General features: G+C 41.6%; 1 protein-coding gene across 1 annotated transcript; it reads right to left on the reverse strand.

Moving 5' to 3' along the window:
- On the reverse strand, window positions 1588–19749 carry LOC102174824 (zinc finger protein 331-like). The gene is given in 6 exon segments (XM_013976736.2): window positions 1588–1994; window positions 1997–4026; window positions 8686–8778; window positions 9273–9399; window positions 18936–19020; window positions 19622–19749. Coding segments are annotated over 5 exon segments (2310 nt in total). The 5' UTR covers window positions 18951–19020; window positions 19622–19749; the 3' UTR covers window positions 1588–1949.

Here is a 23444-nt window from a genome sequence, read left to right on the forward strand (position 1 = left end):
TCTAGAGGTTGTAAAGACCTCACTCGACCCACTCCCATAATTTACATTTTAAGACAACAGGACTAGCCAGGTTTTTTTTTCCAGAGACTGTCCTCAAGCAGGATAATTTCTTACATAATCTTAAGGAATACACAGGGGGAAAAAAAAAAAGTTTGTTCTCTCTTCCTGCTTGAGAATTCCAGACCCCTCTCTCCTTTGGGACCCCCGGAGTTATCAACCTGCCTGGAAATTGACTCTCTCAGTGTGATTGAACAGGGGCCTGTTCAGTAGACCCTGGGGTTCAGCAAGACTGCTGGTCTCAGGAAGGTGGTCATCTAGTGGAGATGCTCACAGGACTGGCTGGTGTGAGCTCAAGGACCTGAAGGCTGCCTGCTCCCCAGACAGATACTGAGGCAGCCACAGCATGGAGGAGTTCAATACTGTCAACAATACTCTGTATAATATTTCTTATTAGAATCATCCCAGTGTCCAAGTAGTTACTAAATGGGAGAGGAGATACAACATAGAAATGAGGGAATATATATAAAGTTATGAGAAATTTAAAGCTAGTGAGTAAACTAACTTCCACATAGGCCATCTCTCTGTGCTACCAAGTAGTTCATTGTGGTCTCTTCACTACAACCTTAGATAAGGTGGGCGAGGTTGCTGTTGGTGGTGGGTTAACATTTCACTCGTTACAATCAACCGAAACACTAAAAGCCATTCACTTTTCACACATAGTTGAAATAAAACCCTTTACAATCCATGGTATTATCCATGATTAAATATACATCAAAAGTACAGAGAAAGATATTCATTTTTTGATATAATGATGTGAGATTTGTGACTTTTACGGCTTACCAAACAAAGCCTAGGAAGCACTTAGCAAGCATGATATACACTAATTCCATGACTTTTCCAGGAAGGGTTCCTAATACGTTTCTAGGTTGCTGCTAAGTCGCTTCAGTCGTGTCTGACTCTGTGTGACTGCATAGACAGCAGCCCACCAGGCTCCCCCGTCCCTGGGATTCTCCAGGCAAGAACACTGGAGTGGGTTGCCATTTCCTTCTCCAATGCATGAAAGTGAAAAGTGAAGTCGCTCAGTCGCGTCTGACTCTTCGCCACCCCATGGACTACAGCCTACCAGGCTCCTCCATCCATGGGATTCTCCAGGCAAGAGCACTGGAGTGGGGTGCCATTGCCTTCTCCAGCGTTTCTAGGTTACCACTGTCTTTATTTCAACATTGTCAAGTAATAATCATGACTGTATTGATATTATAAAGATGCATCAATATTGCAGTGAACTGTCATTGTGTTCTTCTTACAAATCAAGGATATTTCTATTGAAACCTTACAACCAACGTCTGTCTTACTTTAACACATGGAAAGATTAATGATCACTTACATCATGGAAACCTCCAGGATATTTCACAGCAATGCCAAACATCTCCACTTAGATGTTTATTGTACATTTTACACTACAGCATCCTTCATCTTCTAATGGAGAATAGATAGAAATGGTTGCAACACAATGTAAAAAGGCTAATCTTTAATAAACCATAAAACTTCCATGTTTGCAAACACACTAGAAAGAAGGCACAGTATGGATTATTTGAGTGATGAATTACATTTATTTCCAATAATCTCAAATCACGTCATTATTAACAAGCATACATACATTGCTAAGAATTGTAACTTTCTAACCATCAACCTTCATCTCATGATTCATGCTAATATATCCATTTTCTATGTGTTTTATCTATGGAGTATTCCCTACAGTCATTCTCCTTTAGAGAAACTTCTGAAAACAAGATTGATGAAATGCCTTCTAGTATGCAATCTCTGATATTTATTTTGATTTAACTTTTGATTAAATACTTGATTAGATACATATTGGTTACATCATTTCCATTGTTTTTTTGTATAAGCTCTTGTGTTTTCTGATCCATGTTTAGGGCAAACCTCTGCTATCACTGTTCCATTACTAGAGTTTCTCTCCAGTGTGTGTTCTCAGATGTTTAGTGAGATAAGCACTCCGACCAAAGGCTTTGCCACATTCAGTACATTCATAAGGTCTCTCTCCAGTATGTATTCGGCGATGCTGAGTAAGACATGAGTTCTGATAAAAGGCTTTGCCACATTCAGTACATTTATATGGTCTCTCTCCAGTATGCGTGCGCCGATGATAATTAAGATGAGAACACTTCATAAAGGCCTTGCCACATTCTGCACATTTATAACGTCTATCCCCGGTATGAATTCGGTGATGTTGAGTAAGGGTCGAACTCCTAATAAAGGCTTTGCCGCATTCTTTACATTTGTATGGTTTTTCCCCAGTATGGATTCGATGATGTCGAGTAAGAGCTGCACAACGATGAAAGGCTTTGTTACATTCTTTACATATATAAGGCTTCTCTCCAGTATGGATTCGCTGATGATGGGTTAGATATGAGGAACTGATAAAGGCTTCGCTACATTCTGTACATTTATAAGGTTTCTCTCCTGTATGAATTCGCCGATGTTGAGTAAGATATGAGTTGTAAGTAAAGGCTTTGCCACATATTGTACATTTGTAAGGTTTCTCTCCAGTGTGAATTCGCTGATGTCGACGAAGAAATGAGGAACAACGAAAGGCTTTGTTACATTCTTTACATATGTAAGGTTTCTCTCCAGTATGAATTCGCTGATGCTCAATAAGTTCTGAGTTGTAAGTAAAGGCTTTGCTACATTCTGTACATTTATAAGGTTTCTCTCCAGCATGAATTCGCTGATGTCGAGTAAGAAAAAAGGAACAACGAAAGGCTTTGTTACATTCTTTACATATATAAGGTTTCTCTCCAGTATGAATTCGCTGATGTTCAATAAGTTCTGAGTTGTAAGTAAAGGCTTTGCTACATTCTGCACATTTATAAGGTTTCTCTCCAGCATGAATTCGCTGATGTCGAGTAAGAAGTGAGTGACAGTTAAATGCTTTGCTACATTCTGTACACTTGACAGGTTTCCTTCTTGTATGAAGTTTCCTATGTCTACTTAGACTGGATGACTTACTAAATACTTTCTCACGTATCTTACACTTGTTTTCTTTCTGGGGATTCTGAACAGTGTCCTGTTGACTAAGGTCTGAACAGTGATTAGAAACCTTACTATATTCACTACAAGTCCTCTCTCCAGTACAAATACTCTTATCTAGAGAAAAACCTGACATTTGATCAAAGGTATTTCTACATTTATTGCTTTTAGAATCCTTGTTTGAGGATTCGGGTCCCTGATGTTTCATAAGGTTTGAGTCTCCTTCAACTGTATACCTAGTTTCATTGCCTGAATATCTTCTCAGTCCACCATAAATATTCTTGTAATTATTGGAGCTGGAGCTCTTACTTAAGGTCAGACTCATTTTATTATATATGGAAAGTTGTTGTGTATTAACCATATCACGATATGTATTGAACAATGATGGTTGGATTGCATCTCTTCCATTATCATCAACATTATACATCTTGGAATGGAGAGAAAATATCTCTTGGGGAAAGAATAATGACACCCTGCTCACGGATCCCTCAAATTGATTAGATTGTGAGTTTTCACACTCATTGTTAAATTGTAGGTGTTCAGACACGCTTGAATGTATGTTTAGTCGAAGCCTTTGTTCAGAATGAGTATTTGCAGTAGAGACTAGATTATCTTCCAGATTTTCCACGTTTTCTTTTAGAGAACATGTATGTTTCAAAAAAGGATGGAAATCTTTTCTTAAACACTTACACTTCTCAGCAGATGTTGAAGACTGAAGTTGGTGTTTTTCCCAATCTGACTCATGCTGCTCATTTCTTTTGCCAGTAATGTTAGCATTATGTGTCACTGTCTCCATTTCTTTATGTCCATAGAAACATCCTCTCTGTTTTTCATTTACCCTCGTATATCCCCGATCTTTCATTAAATTTAAGTTTCTGAGGTGAAATATTTGATATATTCCTAGGTTTCCTTTTGGGAATACTTCTTCTAACGCTGGATTCTTTGGCATCAAATTCTGGGTGTCCTGTGGAGACATAGCTGAAAGATACCAAAAAACAAGTAATTTTACCTGCTATTCTCAGTGAATATCTTTAAAGATTTAGAGAAAATGATGACCACAGCTAGTTTAAAAATAAAATAGAGATGGAAGGATCAAGATGCCAGAGGCTTAGGCAGATGTGGAGATCATAACTCTCTCCACAAATGAATGAGAAATGGAACAATTTTCACAGAGCCCAGCTGAACACTAGTAGAGGCCCTTGGAAATCTGAAAGGACAAGAAAGATTCCTGCTCTGCAGGGTAGGACAAAAGAAAGAAGAAGGAAAAAGAAGAGGAGAGGAAGTGGGTTGGGGCCTGCAACCCTGCTGGGAGATGAAAGTGAAGAGAGGTCTCCATATCCGAGGAAGCCCCTCACTGGGGGAGCTCAGTTAGGACAGAAGGAGAGCCTCATTCTCTGTGGGAAGAGAACATGGCAACCAGGGTGTGGTAGCAGGACAGAGTGAGACCTACACACAGGGTACTGACCTCAGCCCTGCCCACCCAGCCTTAGAGGCATGTCCAGCAATGCAAACAAGAGCTGGGTGCAGAAAGGTGGAGTTTGGAGAGCATACCGAGGCAGAGGACTGCAGTTGGCTGTGAGGAAACATCCTGAAGGGATTGGAGTGAGGCAGGAGCTCTGCAAACGGGATGCTTGTGGTGAAGCCTGAACCACCATAGAGCAGAGCACCACGGGTGAGTGATGCCCTCAAAAGAAGCCCATTGCATCTCCTGTCCCTTGAGCCCACCCCTGCTAGCCAAGGACTACGAAGAACTCTTCCCACGTAGGTCTTCTGAGCCCCCAGCCACGGCCTCCCCTATCGACATCCTCCACAATCAGCAGAATCTTGTGCTCTGGAGCAGCCTCAGGAGAAGACAGCTGTGAGTTGACCATATGCACAGATGGAGCAGAAAGCACAGGTGAAACCCACGGATAAAGAAGAAAAGCTGAAACCTCTCCTTGCAGCAGCACAAGCCACGGCCTTACACCCATGACCAGCTTTGTAACCTCAGCCCCTACAGAGCATCTGAATCAACAACCAGGGCTCTCTCATTCATGGCAGGTATAGCTTTAGTAGCTGCAGACTTTGTGGGCTCCTACTTGAGGGGGCGGGCCAGGACAGAGCCTGAGCTGTCCCGTTGCACCACAGCGGGTCCAGCTCCATGCTCAGTGCAATCCTAGGACCTGACTTCACTGAATCTATGCTGGTGACCTTGTGAAAACAACAGCTGAGAGTCACCAGGGGCATGTGCCATCACTCCCATGGTTAAGGTGAGCCAAGAGTAGTGCCAACACTACATATCATGAGAACTCGCAGAACACATGAGAGGGGACACCAGAGCACACCCTGAGGTGAACATCCCCAGAGGAGTAATACTCAGTGACTTCTCTCCCAGTGGGTGTGCTCCAATCCCACCTGCCTCGCACCACAGATCAGAATCACAGCGAAGACTCAGATCTGGGGGCTCTATTCCACCATGCAGGGAGCAGGCCCCACCAGAGAGAGGGCAGTAACAACCACAGAACAAGGGGGAAACACAGCCCTGAATATCCAGGGCAGGCTCTGTTCACAGTTAACAGCAATCAGAGCACAGATCAAGAGAGGATAAGGGCCCAAACCTCTGGACCAACCTCACCCACCAAGGTGCAGATACCAGAAGGAAGAATAACTAGGTTGCTGCACTCTTCAAAACAGAGACCACACACAGAACGCTGAACAAAATGAGATGGCAAAGAAATAGGTTATAGGGGAAGAAACAAGACAGAAACCTCCAAGGACCAGTGAATTAAGAGGTTATAGGCAATCTAATGATTACTTCTTCCTTTTAGTCATCTTAAGTGGAGACACCAAACACTTTCACAAATCCTATATGCCTAGTAATTCTTAAATCCACTTCTTGCCACATATGTTTCTGAGAATGGTCTATTAGATGTTTCAATCTAAGAATCATAAAGATAGTGACAGAGAACTAGTCAGAAACTAGGGGAAGTTGAATACAAATAAGATATACTTAATAAAGTACTAGTTTTAAGAAATTAAATAAGAAGAAAGACTTTCAAACTATGATTCAAAGAGGAAACTCTACTCATTGTTCTGTGGAGACCTAAATGGGAAGGAAATCAATAGAACGATAAAGAGTAGAGATCCCTTTAAGAAAATTAGAGGTACCAGGACTATTTCATGCAAAGATGGCAACAATAAAGGACAGAAATGGGATGGATCTAAAAGAAGCAAAAGATATTAAGAGAAGTTGGAAAAATACATGGAAGAACTATACAAAAAAGATCTTAATGACCGAGATAACCACGATGGTGTGATCACTCACCCAGTAACAGACATCCTGGCATCCAAAGTCAAGTCGGCCTTAGAAGGCATGACTACCAACAAAGCTAGTGCAGGTGGATAGAACTCCAGCTGAGCTATTTCAAGTCCTAAAAGATGATAATGCTAAAGTTCGGCACTTGATAAGCCAGCAAATTTGAAAAGTCAGCAGTGGCCTCAGGAAGGGAAAAGGTCAGTTTTCATTCCAATCCCAAAGAACACTCAAACTACTACACAATTTCCCTCATTTTAAACAATAGCAAAGGCTCAAAATTCTCCAAGTGAGGCTGTAACAGAACGTGAACCGAGAGCTTCCAGATCTTCAAGCTGGATATAGAAATGGCAGAGGAACCAGAAAGCAAATTGCCAACATCCCTTGGATCATATAAAAAGCAAGAGAATTCTGGAGAAACGACATCTGCTTTATTGACTACACCACAGCCTTTGACTGTGTGGACAACAAGAAACTGTGGAAAATTCTTAAAGAGATGGGAACACCAGAATACCTTACCTGCCTCCTGAGAAATCTGTATGCATGTCAACAAGCAACAGTGAGAACTGGACATGTGACAATGGACTGATTCCAAATTGTGAACGGAGTATGTCAAGGCTGTATACTGTCACCCTGCTTATTTAACTTATATGCACAGTACATCATGTGACATACCAGGCTGGATGAAGGACAAGCTGGAATCATGATTTCAGGGAGAAATATCCATAATCTCACACATGCAGATGACACCACCCTTATAACAGAAAGGGAAGACGAACTGAGGAGAGTCTTGATCAAACTGGAAGAAGAGGCTGAAAAAGCTGGCTTCAAACTCAACCTTCAAAAAGCAAAGATCATGGCACCGGTCAGATTGTTTCATGGCAAACAGTGGGAGAAAGAGTGGAAACAGTGAGAGACTATTTTTGGGGGTTTCAAAACCACTGCAGATGGTGACTACCGCAATGAAAGTAAAAGAGGCTTGCTCCTGGGAAGAAAAGCTATGACCAACCTAGGCAACATATTAAAATCCAGAAACATTACTTTGCTGACAAAGGTCCATCTAGACAAAGCTATGGTTTTTCCAGTACTCATGTATGGATGTGAGAGTTGGACCACGAAGAAAGCTGAGTGCTGAAGAATTGATGCTTTTGAACTGTGGTGCTGGAGAAGACTCTTGAGAGTCTCTTGGACTGCAAGAAGATCACACCACTCCATCCTAAAGGAAATCAGTCCTCAATATTCATTGGAAAGACATGAGGAAGCTGAAGTTCCAATACTTTGGCCACCTGATGTGAAGAACTGACCCACTGAGAAAGACCCTAATCCTGGGAAAGACTGAAGATGAGAGAAGGGGATGACAGAGGATGGGATGGTTGTATGGCATCACTGACTCGATGGACATGAGTTTGAGCAGGCTCTGGGAGTTGGTGATGGACAGGGAAGCCTGGCCTGGATTGCAGACTCAGACTCGACTGAGCGACTGAACTGAGCTGACTGATATGCATAACTGATTCTCTTTGCTGTATAGGAGTACAAAATTGGAAAACAGCTATATTCCAATTAGAACTTTTAATAAAGATTTCTTTATATAATCTAAAAATTGCCATAGTCTGAATCAACCATTAATAATGTAGTGCAAAATGTGCTAAGATTTTATGTCAATTTATTTTAAAATTCTATGAGGTAATAGAACACAATCAAGTATTTTAGCATGTTAGGATTGGGGTAAAAACACTAAAGATATTTAATATGAGATCATATAAGGAAAAGTGAAACTTTCAAGTCAACCTGACATGTGCATTGTTTTATTTTCACCAGGTTTTGCTTTCTGCAGTGAAAAATTACTTGAATTTGAAATTTATTTAGAAGGTCCTATGTGTCACTCCCAGTGGAAAAGAAATTATAAATCAGAGAACAAAAACCCGTCCCGAGTATTCCTAGCAGTTTGGCAGTTTGTCTACCACTCCACTCACACATTTCTGTGTAGAGGTAGAAGGAAACTTTAAAAGGACTGTCATACAGTTGCTCAGAAATGGGTAGAGTTTTCCTAGGGCCCCCAAGAAATCAAAGAGTAACGAATGAATGGAGTTTGTCACAAGCCAAGAGGAGACTTTTAGGTCACACTGTGATGGAGAAAAGTAATCACTGGAGATAAATTCATGAATGATTTCAGAGAGAGAATGGGGCAGGTGATACATTTCTATCACAGTAGCAGACACAAATGCAGGCTGTCGAAAACTATTTCCATTGAAGCAAATCTTCCAAAGCCAGGTGAGGAAGGATGAGTTCCTTAGTGCTCCTTGGACCTCTCATCTGAGTCATCATCTCCAACCATTCATACCTACCTGGGTAAATGGCTGTTGTCTCCATTCTCCTTATATTCCTGGGATCCTTCAATTGCTCCGGAAAGGTGACCAGGTCCAGCATAGAGATAAGCCCTGTTCATCAGAAAAAGGAATATTTGTGTTGTTAGAGATTCATCAGTATCGAAACCAATATATATTCAGGTGAGACAAGAATGCATTTTCTACTAGAAAATGATTTCCTGAAACACTTTATTCAAAGCCGCTATACAATACTAACAAACACCCAACAATCAGTCCTGAGATTCTGGTCAAGTAGTACTAAGGCAAAAGGAAGTAGTGTCACTGTGAAATTAAGAGAGGGTGCAACTATTTAATACCACAGAACTTACACAATTACCACTAACCTAGAATGAAGGAGGCAGAGTACATCAAGGAAGAAAAACATCACCAGCATAACGATTCATCATGGAGCCTTTCTTTCTAAACTCAGAAATAACCCATTATCCCCTAGAAAGGAGAGATCTGAAACCTCTGTGGGAAGCAGAAAATTTCAGAAGACATTCTTGACATGATGGAACAAAAAACCAGTGGGTAGATAAGGGATTCTGGAAGGCAGTTATCCTCACCCAAGGAGGCCAGGTTCCCGTAATTCTCTAACATCACGTCCCTGTACAATTCCCGCTGACTGAGGTCCAGGCATTCCCACTCCTCTTGAGTGAAGTCTATGGCCACATCCTGGAACGTCAGGCATCCCTGAAATACAAAGTACAGATGCCATGTGGCCATGGGAAGACTTTCTAACGTGACCCAAGATGAAAATGGCAAGTTCAGAGACCTCGTCGTGAGTTGGTGGCTTGGCTGGTATTATAAAATATATTTTTTTACACAGTAATCCTTTTTATCCAATTTCTAATGTGAACAAAGGAGGATAAGTTATGATCCATAAGCCATTAGAGAAACTATACTCATCTGAAAGAGCAATTATAAAATAATCAGGGCAACATTACCATATTTATTCTGTGATTCAGGAGCAGACCATGGCCATGTTTTAAGGATATCAGGATGGCAAAAGTCCAACCATGAGGGGTTACTTTTGTAGAAGAATGAGCTTCGTCTACATGTACCCTAACCTTAAGTAATGCTTATTTACTTCACCAAAGTAACAAAAGATTTAAAAAATGAATATAAATCACTTAAAGGCAAAGAAATTCATAATCTCTTATTGAAAGCTGCATTCTAAGAAAACTTTGTTCTATTAACATAGAGATTAGACTAAATTCCAGTCTGGTACCAGCTTACCAGATAGCAAACCAAAGTTGTTTCTTGGTTAACCTTAAAAAAATCTTTTCATAAATCATGAAGTAGCAGTAGTCTTACAAAGGCATCAGAGAGAAAGCATAGAAGGCATGTTTAAATCTGATTAAACTGCAATTGACAGTGTAGCCTGGTCATTGCTGTGACTTGTAACACTTTAACAGGTAAGTAGAGTATTATAGTTGACCACATTTTATTAGGGCACATCAGATCTATATGAACTCCACATAATTTTAGGATATCTGTATTCGTAACACCCACCACACAGCATAATCTGAGAAGATCTATCACCCCCTTCAACAGTACTTCCCATGTCACTTTCCATGTCCAGTGAGCCCAGGTTGTTTAATAGCTCCCTGGGAGGTCTCAGGGGCCCTCTGACGCATTCCAAAGGCAGCTAGAAGTCAAGTCATTTAGGAAGTTTGTGGACAAATATGAAAAGGGGTTTTAACACTCAGTCAGATAAAATCATATAGATCACTGGGAAATAATATATTTACCAGGCCAAAGTAACAAAGAAGATTTCAAAGGCAAACAGAACAGATCACTTCAGAGGTAAAGAAACTTAAAATCCATTATCAAAGGCAGCTCAACATCTCAAGAAAACTCATATTTATGCACAAAACTCTTCCCTTGGCATCCACTTTCCATAAAACTTTATCACTTTCTGTATCCATTACTTTGTTCTCCCATCTTGAAAATTCCTCCTGCAAGTCAGACCTACTTCCTCTTTCCTTCATAAAATGTAGTTTCATTCCTCATACCTTCTTTACTGAAAATACACATGCTACTTTCCTTAAGCAAGTAAGAACTTAAGCATTCTGTAGATTGGTGAACATAATATCAGTAATAATTAACAACAACAACAAAAAAATCTCAAGAATATCTCAGGATGGCATCAAGCATTATTCATGAATAGTCCAAAATCTCTACTTTCTCTGTAAGAGGAAGTTAGTCCTCAGTAATGAATGTTTCAGAATGTTATTTTATTTGGAAATGACCTAGGTATTCAATAAACTTCTATCACTTAGTTTAGAGCAGCCCTAGAAATTCAGGTTACCACAATCTAGAAAATGTTTTAGACCAACATTTCTAAAGTATAATTATTCTTAATAGTTTTATCTAAAAGCTCTTTTCTCTTTTACATTTTCTTTGAAGTTTTTTTTTTTTTCTTTCCTAGAGGTACTATCCTGGTTGACAAACTTAGAACAGATATAAAAATATAACAACATTTAACTTATAATAAACCTAGGGACAATGAAAATACTGTGCTTAATGACTCAAAGACACATCTACATTAGATTAGCAAACAAACATTAATATTAGATATTGAATTTCAGCACGCTAGGCCTCCGTGTCAACCACCAACTCCCAAAGTTCACTCAAACTCACGTCCATTGAGTCCGTGATGCCATCCCTCCATCTCATCCTGTTGTCCCCTTCTCCTCCTGCCCCTAAACCTCCCAGCATCAGGGTCTTTTCAATTAGTCAACTCTTCACATGAGCTGGCCCAAGTATTGGAGTTTCAGCTTTAGCATCAGTCCTTCCAATGAACCCCGGGACTGATTTCCTTTAGAATGGACTGGTTGGAACTCCTTGCAGTCAAAGGGACTCTCAAGAGTCTTCTCTAACACAGTTCAAAAGCATCAATTCTTAGGCACTCAGCTTTCTTCACCGTCCAACTCTCACATCCATACATGACCACTGGAAAAACCATAGCCTTTACTAGACGGACCTTTTTAGGCAAAGTAGTGTCTCTGCTTTTCAATATGCTATCCAAGTTGGTCATAACTTTTCTTCCAAGGAGTGTCTTTTAATTTCATGGCTGCACTCACCATCCGCAGTGATCTTGGAGCACAAAAAATATAAAGTCTGACATTGTTTCCACTGTTTCCCCATCTATTTCCCATAAAGTGATGGGACCAGATGCCATGTTCTTCGTTTTCTGACTGTTGGGCTTTAAGCCAACTTTCTCACTCAATTAGAACTCATTTACAACTTCAGCAATATTATATATATAAAAAAAAAAAGGGCACAGAGACATACATAAAGCCAGATAGACAGACAGACAGAGATCTCAGTTTCCTGCCTGAGATTTAAAACATCTCTTTGACCCTTGTATTTTGTTTGTTTGGCTTGAAGTTCTGTTTTGCCCAAGGCTGAGTCAGGTCTCAGGCAAAATGGGCAGTGTATTTCAAGGACATGGAAAGGGTTAACTTCAAGCTTTTCCCTAGGCAGGCCTTTTAACAAGCTAGTTGGTTTTAAATGCATATGCAAAAAGAAAGGGTTTTGCAGTTTCAAAGGGAAAGAAAATTTCATTTTAACCAGTTTTCTCCAGAGTCTAAAGAATATCAGGGCCATCCTGTGTCAAAAAGTTGTCTTACCTTTCCGTAGTCTTAGTTTTATAGCTAAAATATAGACCAAATAATGCTCAAATTGACTTTGATATCAGGGGCATTTCAGCTCATAAAAATTTTGGAGTGTCCCTCTGGTGGGAAGTGAGGTCTTTGTCCCATCAGAAGAATCTGAAGGTTTAAGGGAATTTGCAGGACTGGGGGAAGCTTGGTCCTTCCCAGCCCTGAAAAACAGGAGTCCTCAGAAGGGAATTCTTTAGGGTGTTCCAGAGTGGGGGAAGCTTGGTTCCTTCTCCACTTGAGAGAGAAGATTCCTTAGAAGGGGATTCTTTAGAATCTTAGGACATTTTTTGATCCTTCAGGCTTTTGAATATAGAAGACAGACCTGGACCAAAGGGAACCTCAGAATCCTTTCCTAGAGATCATGTGGCTATGAAAGGTTGAGGAGGGGCCATCTAGGAAATCTGATGGAGAGAGACAGAGAGGGACAGGAGACAGGGAGGCAACAGAACGTAAGGAAATTCTGAGTCCTTTCCCTTCTTTTGCAAAAACTTAGGGTGCCATTCAGAGGCCATTTTTGGTGGTTCTGTTTGTATTGGAGCCAGGCCTTTTGGAGGGTCAAAAGTTTCCAGTTTCTGAGAATGTAGCCAAGGACTGAGTATGAGAGAGCTTCCTGGGATGTAACAGAACCCACTCTTAGCCTACCTACCATAGAATGGGAGTACTGAGAGTCACTGGCTGACAGAAAGGCGTCCCTTTTCTCCCAGTGATCTATCCGTGCGACTAATGCACAAAATGGCGGAGTGTCCCAACAGTCGCATCCGACAGTTAAGAGGAGACCACTGAGAACCATGCAGCTAAGCCACCAGGTGACACGGGCAGAGAAAGACAGATTCCTGGGAGCAACCAGGTGACTCACCACTTGGTGATTCCCTGAAACATGGAAGGCACTCTTGGGATGGCTCAGAGGCAACACCCAGGCTCCTGTAAATCAACCTGGACCCACAGGGAAAGAAGTGAAAGTGACAGGGAAGAAGGCTGAGGAATCTGCCTTACAATACATACGGGAGGCGGTGGCCCGGGGACAATGGTTTCTGTTTTGCTTCAACCAGTATGTGCCTGACATGGTGGACGGAATTTGTCTTGTTGGGGGGGGATGCCCTTGTGGCCTGATCTGTTCTGCGTGCCCCCAATCCTCACATGGGAGTCTTTCTGTGACAGGTGCCCTAATGGCTTTTATGTGTCTGACCTGTGCCCACACAATACTGGTTGGTATAGTCCTCAGTTGGAAAAAAGACAAAGGAGAGACCCTCACCCATTCAAGCGGCAGCTACTCTGGGTGCAGTGAGCAGTGGGGCGTTTGGAATACACCAGAGTAGGTAACCCTGGCCAGCATTCCTCAATTGCCACCAGAGCAGTTGCCTGTTGGCAGAGGGTCCCTATGAGAAATGAGAAATGAGAAGCGAGGAGGTGGGGAAGAGACTCCAAGTACCTGAACAGGCCACCAAAAATGTCATGGTCTGGGTGCGGGTTGGAAAAGAATTTCCAGACAGGAGACAGTACGGGTCTGGTTTTTCAGTTTCTGCATTCTAAAACCCTCCTTGGTTTTATCTGCTCTTCACTCTTTGGGTAACCACAACCTTGGCAGAAAGAATCATTTTAACTATTTAGTATATACTCTATATATTTGATTGTTTTTATCAGAGTCTTGAAAGTGCAAGAGAAATAACTAAAAATCAGTAATGTTGCTCTTGTACCTTTTGGCACTTATTTTAACATTAAATGGCAGAGCTTAAACTTTACGTCATTTTATGTACTTTAGACTTTAACTAATAAAACACAGACAGATTCAGAGAGACAACTCTAAGAAAAGTTGATAGAAGTTTCTGTAACTGTAAAGAATACTAAAGACAGGAAAAGTTTTAGTCACTCAGTCATGTCCCATTCTTAGTGACCCCATGGACTCTAACTTGCCAGATTCCTCTGTCCAAGAAATTCCCAAGCAGGAATACTAGAATGGGTAGTCATTCCCTTCCCCAGAAGTTCTTCAAAAAAACAAAGCAAAAAGAAAAGAAGAAAATGAAAAAATTGATCAAGTCATGTTAATATTTTCATACATATGGTTCAGTTCAACTGCTCAGTCGAATCTGACTCTTTGTGATCCCATGGCCCACAACACACCAGGCCTCCCTGTCCATCACCAACTCCCAGAGCCTACTCAAACTCTTCTCCACTGAGTGCAGACATACACTCAAATGGGGCTATATGCTCATTAAGAGGAAGAGAGAAAAATGTTCATCTCACTAAACTCAGGTAATTTTGAATGGATTAAAATGTACATCATGATAAAGGATGATATTCTTTATTTGCACTGAGCTGTATTGTAAATTTTAATACAGTTGAGCATAGATTACGACTAATAAGATTCTTGTAAACATTTTGGAAAATACAAAACTGTGATGAGACTCTGTGATATGAGCATGTAGTGTACTGGAAAGATCAGGCCTGGGCCTGGGATGAAAACCACCACTCCCAAAACCCAGCATCTCTGCTAAACACATGTGAGTGTTCATTTCCAAAGCAGAAAGGACGTAAGAAGACATGAAGTTACTCCTTTAATTGTGATAGTTTAGGCACATCTGTCTCTTTTTCTTTGCAAGACACCTGTTCAAGTCAAATGGAAAAAACCAAATTCATAGCATGGGAATCTCACAGAAACACCTAAACCAGTCAACATGAGTCATGGGATAAGAAGAACATGGAGGAATGCATTATCACTGCATGGGTATTTTGGCACTATTATGGAAACTATGATCTGAATCTATCATTAAAAAAATGTTAGTTTGGGAACTTGGTGATGATTCAGTGACTAAGACCCTGAGCTCCCAATGCATGGAGCTCTGGTTCTTTCACTGATCAGGAAACCAGATCCCACATGCTGTAGCTAAGAGTTTACATGTCATAACCAAAGAAGCTGAAAATTACAAGGATGACTGAAGATCTTACCTGCCACAAGAAGACCCAGTGCAGCCAAATAAATAAATATTTTAAAACTGTGTTGTAGGTAAATTTCATTTCATACATGCCTTCCCTGATCTGTAGCCTAATGTTGTGTCCTTTAATGGACCAGAACCTGGTGGTCCAGAGTCCATGATAAGAAAGTCAAAGAGAGAAAGAGGCTGATATTCCCTGGTTTACACTGAGAACCAATAAAGCACTTGACACAGGGCTTGTACTGCTCATGAGGGCACAGGGCATCGTCTCGAAGAGGTCTTGAAAGCCTGGGCGAGAAAGTGAGCTCGCCAGGTCTCCACGCGCCAGAGAATTAGCCTGAGGGAAAGAGATGGAGAGACAGAGAGAAAGAAAGAAAGTCACAGGGACCCAAGCTCTGATGAAATAAGGGTGCTTTAATGATCTTTGTGTGAACATACATAGGCTGTTAAGGAATTTCTTTGACAATGGTAAAGATCAGAAAACCAAACGTATAGCAACCATTACCAAGGAAACACGGAATTAACAATGGTCATAAGGTCAGAAGACAACCCACATCTCAAGAGGGAGGGTCGTGACTAGGGAGATTTACCAAAGGGAAAGAGTTTTACTGAAGGAAATCCATACATGCAATTCATCTCATTATCTCAGTCCTGGGAGCAGACTGAACTGGAGTTATACTATAATATGACCTTTACACAGCAATATTTTCTACCATAATCCTAACCAAAAAAAAAGATGAGAAATGACCCACACACCATTTCAGAAACTATTCTGATCTGGAAAAGAAATGATAAAATAATCAGAACCACATGGGCATATTTATTTTTGAGTGCTGTATTTGTATGACACAGGATGAACTGTCTATCAAGGAAACAGGCAATATTTTTAAAAAGGATACTCTGACCCAAGACCTCTTGAGTGGGAGAAATGTGCCATTTATTTTAGCAAGCTTAATTTTTTTCAGAGTATTGTTAACAAGCTTCTTTTAACTAGTGATGTTCAAAATTCTGCTCCATGAATGACTTTTTTTTAATAGTTACGGAATACAGTAGTAAGGTAAGCATTCATACTTACTTTTGAACTTCAGGTGTTTTACAAATTTTACAGTTCAAATATGATAGCATCCTCAGTAGCAACAATCATTTTAACTATTTAGGATATACTATCTATTTTTTTGAGAGTTTTCACAGAGGCTTGGATGTGTAACGGAAATAATTTAAAATCAATTATGTTGTTGCTCCATCTTTTTGCAAATATGTAGCAAACATTCCTTAAACAGCTTAGATTTACTTCACTTTATGTACTCTAAACTTTAACTAATAATACACAGACAAATACTTAGGGACAACTCTAAAGTTCATAGAAGTTTCTCTAACTGTGAAGAAAACAAAATACAAGAAAAATAACTGATCAAATCATATGAACATTTTCATGCATACATATATTAAATGGAATTATATATTCATTTCACTAAAATGAAACAATCTAAGGCCAAGAAAAATATGTAAGAACAATTTTCAAAGGTTAGAATAAATAAAAATATTCAGGAAATGATGACGGCTTTTATATAAACCTAGGTTTCTGCCTGCACACACAGATGCATACATAAAGACACTTAAGGTAAAAGGAACCTTCCATAAATAACAGATCTTTTAGAAGAAACATTTTTAACCCACTTTTTTTTTTAAACTCAAGTGTATTTTAGCATTTATGGTAAAACAAACATTTACAAATTGTGTGTGAATGCGTGCTAAGTCACATCAATCATGTCTAACACTTTGGGACCGCACGGATTGTAGCCATCCAGACTCCTCCGTCCATGGGATTTCCCAGGCAAGAGTACTGGAGGGGGCTGACATTTCCTTCTCCAGGGGACCTTCCCAACCCAGGGATCAAACCCAGTTCTCCTGCATTGGCAGGTGGATTCTTTACCACTGAGCCACCTGGGTTCACTGAAAACATTGTTTTCTCTTTAGTAAGAATGATCAAAAACACAATGAGAAATAGTCTACATTTTATTAGCAAATATACCATGACACCAATTTAGAACACATTTCCAGACCTATGTGCAAAAATGTAAACCTTTATTGAAGCACATAAAGTCTGAAAATCACAAGTTTTACTTGGAAGATATGGTGACATAAAGACTTCAGTGACTGCAATTTCAGAACAATTCAAACTCAAAACAAACGTGGATATTTCAAATATAAGTCTCAGCTGTATCTAGGAGAGCCAACATAATTTTGAATTTAAAAGTGAAAAAAACCTAAATAGAGGGAAACTACAGATTTCTGTAATTACAATCTGTAAATCTGTAATTCTGCCAAATTACAGATGAAGTTATGACTGTATAGACTAGTGAAACTTCAAAATATATGAAGCAAAATAGCTACAAGGTAGCCAAGGAAGCTCACTTAAAGAGAGACTTAGACATTATTTTGAACAATAAAATAGAAGGTAAACACAACAAAATATTTTTAAATAATGCAATTAGGTGAGGTATTCCAAGGTAACAACAAAAATCAGAGGGGGAAAAAAAAATCAAAAGGCATAAAAGAAAGATTTAGGTTTCAGCATTGTGTAATAAAGAATGTAGGAACTTGCCTGATGGTCCAGTGGTGAGAAATCTGCCTGTCAATGCAGCAGATGTGAGTTCCATCTCTGGTCAGGGAAGATCCCACATGCCTTGAAGCAACTAAGCTACTGTGCTACAATTACTAAAGCCCACCTGCTCCAGAGCCTGCCAGTTATTAATACAACGACTGAACGGGTGCCTTAGAGCCAGAGCTCCACAACACGATAGTAGCATCTCCTAATCACAACAGAGAAAGCCCAAGTGCATCAGCAAAAGCCCAGTATAGCCAAAAATAAAAAAATACTAAAACTAAAAAAAAAAAAAAAAAAGATTTGGCAGGCTTTGGTCCCCAGGTCGTGGAAGTGTGTTAACTACTCTTGGAATTTATTTATTTTTTTTCCTCTTGGAATTTCCTTAGGGAGTGAAGTGGCTTTATTACTCTCCGTGGGCTCTGATAATTTATGCTAACATGACCTATGGTCGATCCCTAGTTTAATAATGGGATAACTCAGGTTGTGAGGCTGGCCATTTCGCAAAGACCAAGGAAGTGACTAGAAGTTTGGGGCTTTGAGCCAGGTGGGCTTATTAGCTTCCCTGGTGGCTCAGTGTATAAAGCATCTGCCTGCAATTCAAGAGGCCCTGGGTTCGATCCCTGGGTTGGGAAGGTAACTTGGAGAAGGATATGGCAACCCACTCCAGTTTTCTTGCCTGGAGAATCCAATGGACAGACGAGCCTGGCGGGCTACAGTCCACGGGGTCGCAAAGAGTCGGACACGATGGAGCGACTTCACTTTTCTAAGGAGGGGAGAATGCTGGAGATGTTATCAATCCCGCCTATGTAGCTAAACCCCAATAAAAACTCAAGACTTAAAAGCTTGAGTGAGCTTCTTTGGCTGGCAATACTGTTTTCTGCACACTGATGTGCCAGGTCCCTTGGGATGATGACTATTGGTCAGTTCAAACAAACCCGTTCAGAAGTTAAGAAGCTTATCAAGTCCAAAGAAACAGCATTTCAGGAAAGGCAGACAGAACAAAAGGACTATGCCTCTTACCTCGGCATGAGTCATTTCTGACTCCTTGCTTTCCTCTTCCTCTGGGGTTCCTTCTCACGTTAAGATTAGTCTTGGTAAGTGACCCCTGAATGTTGAAAATAGACTGTTCAATACTTAGAAAAACACACCGAGATCACTATAACACAGCCAACACACAGAGGGGGGATCTCAACAGGTACAAAACACAATCCGCAACGGCCGCTGACACAGCAGGGATTCTGGAACGCAGAATCGAACGAGGTGTTTTTAGTTTTATTCTTTTCTTCAGAAGTCGCGGCCCTTCCTGTGAAAACCACACGTTCTAGGCTGACCCTCCCTTTCAAACCTTAGGCGAGACCCTGACCAAACTCCATACAGAACAGCGCCTCCTTCACCTCTTCGTGGATCAGGGACCTAGCGGTTGGGCAATGCAGGACTTTAAACAGAGGTCTCTACAAGTTAGAAGGCAGAACCGCCAGAGAAGGACACGGACTCAAGAACGATATCAACAGGAAGCCGACGCGGACCCAGGGACCCTGCAGCTAAAAAGACTTCAGAACTTCTCACGGCGATGCGAGGACACACTGGGGACGGGAAAATGGGAACGGTAGTTTGAACGTCCACAGAGACCCCCGAAACCCACGTGTGAAAGACAACAGGCTGTGGACTAGGAATCGGGTTTTAAACAAACAAAGAAACAAACTCACCAGAAGACTCTGTCGCTCATTTAAACTCTATTCCGCGTCTGCAGGGCTGCGCACGCGGGCGGAAGATCCGGTACAGAGGAAGGTGAATGCGCTACGCCGCGGCCAACGAGAGGCGACGAAAGGGGAGAGGGTGGGACGAGGCCGGAAACGCAGGTACTTATGGGCGGGGCCAGTGGGGGCGGAGCCTTCAATTCAGTTCAGTTCAGTGGCTCAGTCGTGTCCGACACTTTGCGACCCCATGAATCGCAGCACGCCAGGCCTCCCTGTCCATCACCATCTCCCAGAGTTCACTCAGACTCACGTTCATCGAGTCAGTGACGCCATCCAGCCATCTCCTCCTCTGTCGGCCCCTTCTCCTCCTGTCCCCAATCCTTCCCGGCATCAGAGTCTTTTCCAGTGAGTCAACTCTTTGCATGAGGTGTCCAAAGTAGTGGAGCTTCAGCTTTAGCACCATTCCTTCCAAAGAAATCCCAGGGTTGATTTCCTTCAGAATGGACTGGTTGGATCTCCTGGCAGTCCAAGGGACTCTCAAGAGTCTTCCCCAACACCACAGTTCAAAAGCATCAATTCTTCGGCGCTCAGCCTTCTTCACAGTCCAACTCTCACATCCATACATGACCACAGGAAAAACCATAGCCTTGACTAGACGGACCTTAGTTGGCAAAGTAATGTCTCTGCTTTTGAATATACTATCTAGGTTGGTCATCACTTTTCTTCCAAGGAGTAAGCGTCTTTTAATTTCATGGCTGCTGTCACCATCTGCAGTGATTTTGGAGCCCCCCAAAATAAAGTCTGACACTGTCTCCACTGTTTCCCCATCTATTTCCCATGAAGTGATGGGACCAGATGCCATGATCTTCGTTTCCTGAATGTTGAGCTTTAAGCCAACTTTTTCACTCTCGTCTTTCACTTTCATCAAGAGGCTTTTTAGCTCCTCTTCACTTTCTGCCATAAGGGTGGTGTCATCTGCACATCTGAGGTTATTGATATTTCTCTCAGCAAGCTTGATTCCAGCTTGTGTTTCTTCCAGTCCAGCGTTTCTCATGATGTACTCTACATATAAGTTAAATAAGCAGGATGACAATATTCAGCCTTGACGTACTCCTTTTCCTATTTGAACCAGTCTGTGGTTTCATGTCCAGTTCTAACTGTTGCTTCCTGAGGACAAAGCCTTGCCTCCCCTCAACCCTGCCCCTGTCAGTTTTGGGTCTGTTGGTCCTTATGTCCAGCTGTGCTTCCATTCTCTGCCTTTTGATGCCTTTAAATCTCTTTGATTTCCTCTGGAGCAGAGCTGCTTCCTGCCTGTTCTAAGTTAGTGTTTCTAACAATATAAGGGAAAAGAGAAAGAATTTTGAGAGCCGCTTCCATGGGAAGCCGAGATGTTTTCAGCAAACTGAAAAACGGGGAAAATTCAAAAGCCCTTTGTGTGAGTGTGTGAAGATGGGTGTCTCCTCAGTGAGGAAAAGTGAATGCAACCACTCAGATAATCCGTTGGGAGGAAGCCTCAGTAATTGTTACCAGAGACCTGCTTACATCAGGGCAGCTGGCTTTACTCTTAGGAAGTGATTCCAGAAAGAAAGAGGGAGACCCGAATCCACAGTGTTGTTTATAACGTAACCACAGAAATGACATACCGTTCGTTACTCTTGTCAGAATCTCTTGATACACAGATTGCCTCTGTTAATTGTTGTTGCTGCTGCTGAAGCAACCAATTGCCCTGCTTCTTCCAGGACTGAACAAGTTTCCAAGAAGCAGGACTTTTTGTGCTAAAACTGGGCACGAAAGTAGGCAAATAGAGCGCGTGGATCACATCGACTGCTCTTCACTAGCTTCCCAAACACCCTCTCCCACTGTTGGCTTTCTTTCCTAACCTCCTCCTCTTCACCCAGTCCTTGAAAGGATAATCTGGAGAAGAGCTAACTCAACACAGGAAAAACAGTGAGAGGCCCACAAACCATTGTATCCCAGGAGAGTACACCTTTCTCTTTAAATGTGAGATTAGCAACTTCCCTGGTAGTCCGGTGGTTAAGATGCTTTGCTTTCACTGCAGGTTATTGGGTTCAATCCCTGTTTGGGAGCTAAGATCTCAGAGTTCAAGATTGAATCATTTCTTACACAGAAAGCATTAATCACTACAATATAAAGGAAAATGTATGTCAAGGTACTACATTACTTATTAAAGAAAATGTGTTTAGGAGCATCGCCAGCAGCCCAACGGTTAAGACCCCACCTTCCGATGCAGCATTGCAGTTCCTTCCCTAACCGGGGAATAAGGTCCCACATGTTTCAGGGTGTGAACAAAATGAAAAGAAAATATGTTTCATAACTATCTGTCTGCTGCTGCTGTTGCTCTGTTGCTTCAGTCGTGTCCGACTCTGTGCGACCCCATAGACGGCAGCCCACCAGACTCCCCTGTCCCAGGGATTCTCCAGGCAGGAACACTGGAGTGGGTTGCCATTTCCTTCTCCAATGCATGAAAGTGAAAAGTGAAAGTGAAGTCGTTCAGTCGTGTCCGACCCTTAGCGACCCCACGGACTGCAGCCTACCAGGCTATTCCGACCAAGGATTTTCCAGGCAAGAGTACTGGAGTGGGGTGCCATCGCCTTCTCCGAACTATCTGTCAGTGGGGACAAATTATAAGCAGAGGATATTGCTTTTTATCATAGAATTATCAGTAGGTCAAATCTCATGATTCCCTGCTGGAACCTCTGGTTCTGAATATGACTTTGGTCACTAAGAACTAGGAGAAGATTCTCTAGGGAGATGGCACTAAGGTGTACCTGTTATTGCATACTACAGTGGTAATTATGTGGGAATTTCTATATATCAGACATTGAATCCTAACTATAAACAGGGGGTATTTGCCTCAAGGCACTTTTTGAGAAGTTCTATGACATTTCAGACGATGAGGTATGAAAATTTCATCTTTGTAAAATGACGGAGAAATTCTTGAAAATCCCTCTCTGGTTTTTTGGCTCCATTTCTCTACTCATAATCTAAATAGAGGCACAGTTCAGTGGTCTCAAGAGTAGGAAATAACTCATTTTTGGTAGAAACACTTCTCATGGATACAAACTGCACACGCAGACACATGAAATTCCCTTCCTTTCTTAGACCTCAGTATTTACTGCTGGTTCCTTGTGAGTCCTTGACTGTCTCCAGGGACCAAAGGGAATTGAACCTTCCTCAAGCATTTCAATAGTCCCTTTGGAGATGATCGGTACACACTTTTAATTGTTGTTTTATCATTAGCAACTGATCAATAAAGATTTTCATAAATAATCAGTTCCCCAAGCCTGTCTCACATCGCAGATACAGGTGGAAAGATAATTGCAGTTCTGAGGGGACATGAGGTCACAGGACCACAAACCCATATCTAGGGGTCTGGCTGCTGTCCTCCCTGTCCCAAGAGCAGCTTGCCATGACCAGCACCCTGACCCCAATATCTGGGCTATGTGAGGATATCAGGTGAGTATTTTCTGTTTCGGCCTGTGGCCAAGAATCTGCAAGAAACAGGTGCTTTGGGGAGTCTGGGTCGGTGACCATACAGGAAAAGGGACGTGTTCTGACTCAAAGTAATGCAGTGCCAAAGCAACACTGGAAGGAGGAATAATTAAAAATTAAGTGGAGCTATTAAAGAGAGATTAGGTGCTACACCAGATATCAGTTTCCAATGCCTCCTAATGTATCTTAGTGTAATTCTTTTTGAAAAATATTTATTTGGCTGTACCAGACCTTACTTGTGGCATATGGGATCTAGTTCCCTGACCAGGGATCAAACCTAGGCACCTGTCCCCAATCCCGACCCCAACCCCTGCCCTTG

This window comes from Capra hircus, chromosome 18 (genome assembly GCF_001704415.2).
Source record: "Capra hircus breed San Clemente chromosome 18, ASM170441v1, whole genome shotgun sequence".
Lineage (NCBI taxonomy): Eukaryota > Metazoa > Chordata > Mammalia > Artiodactyla > Bovidae > Capra > Capra hircus.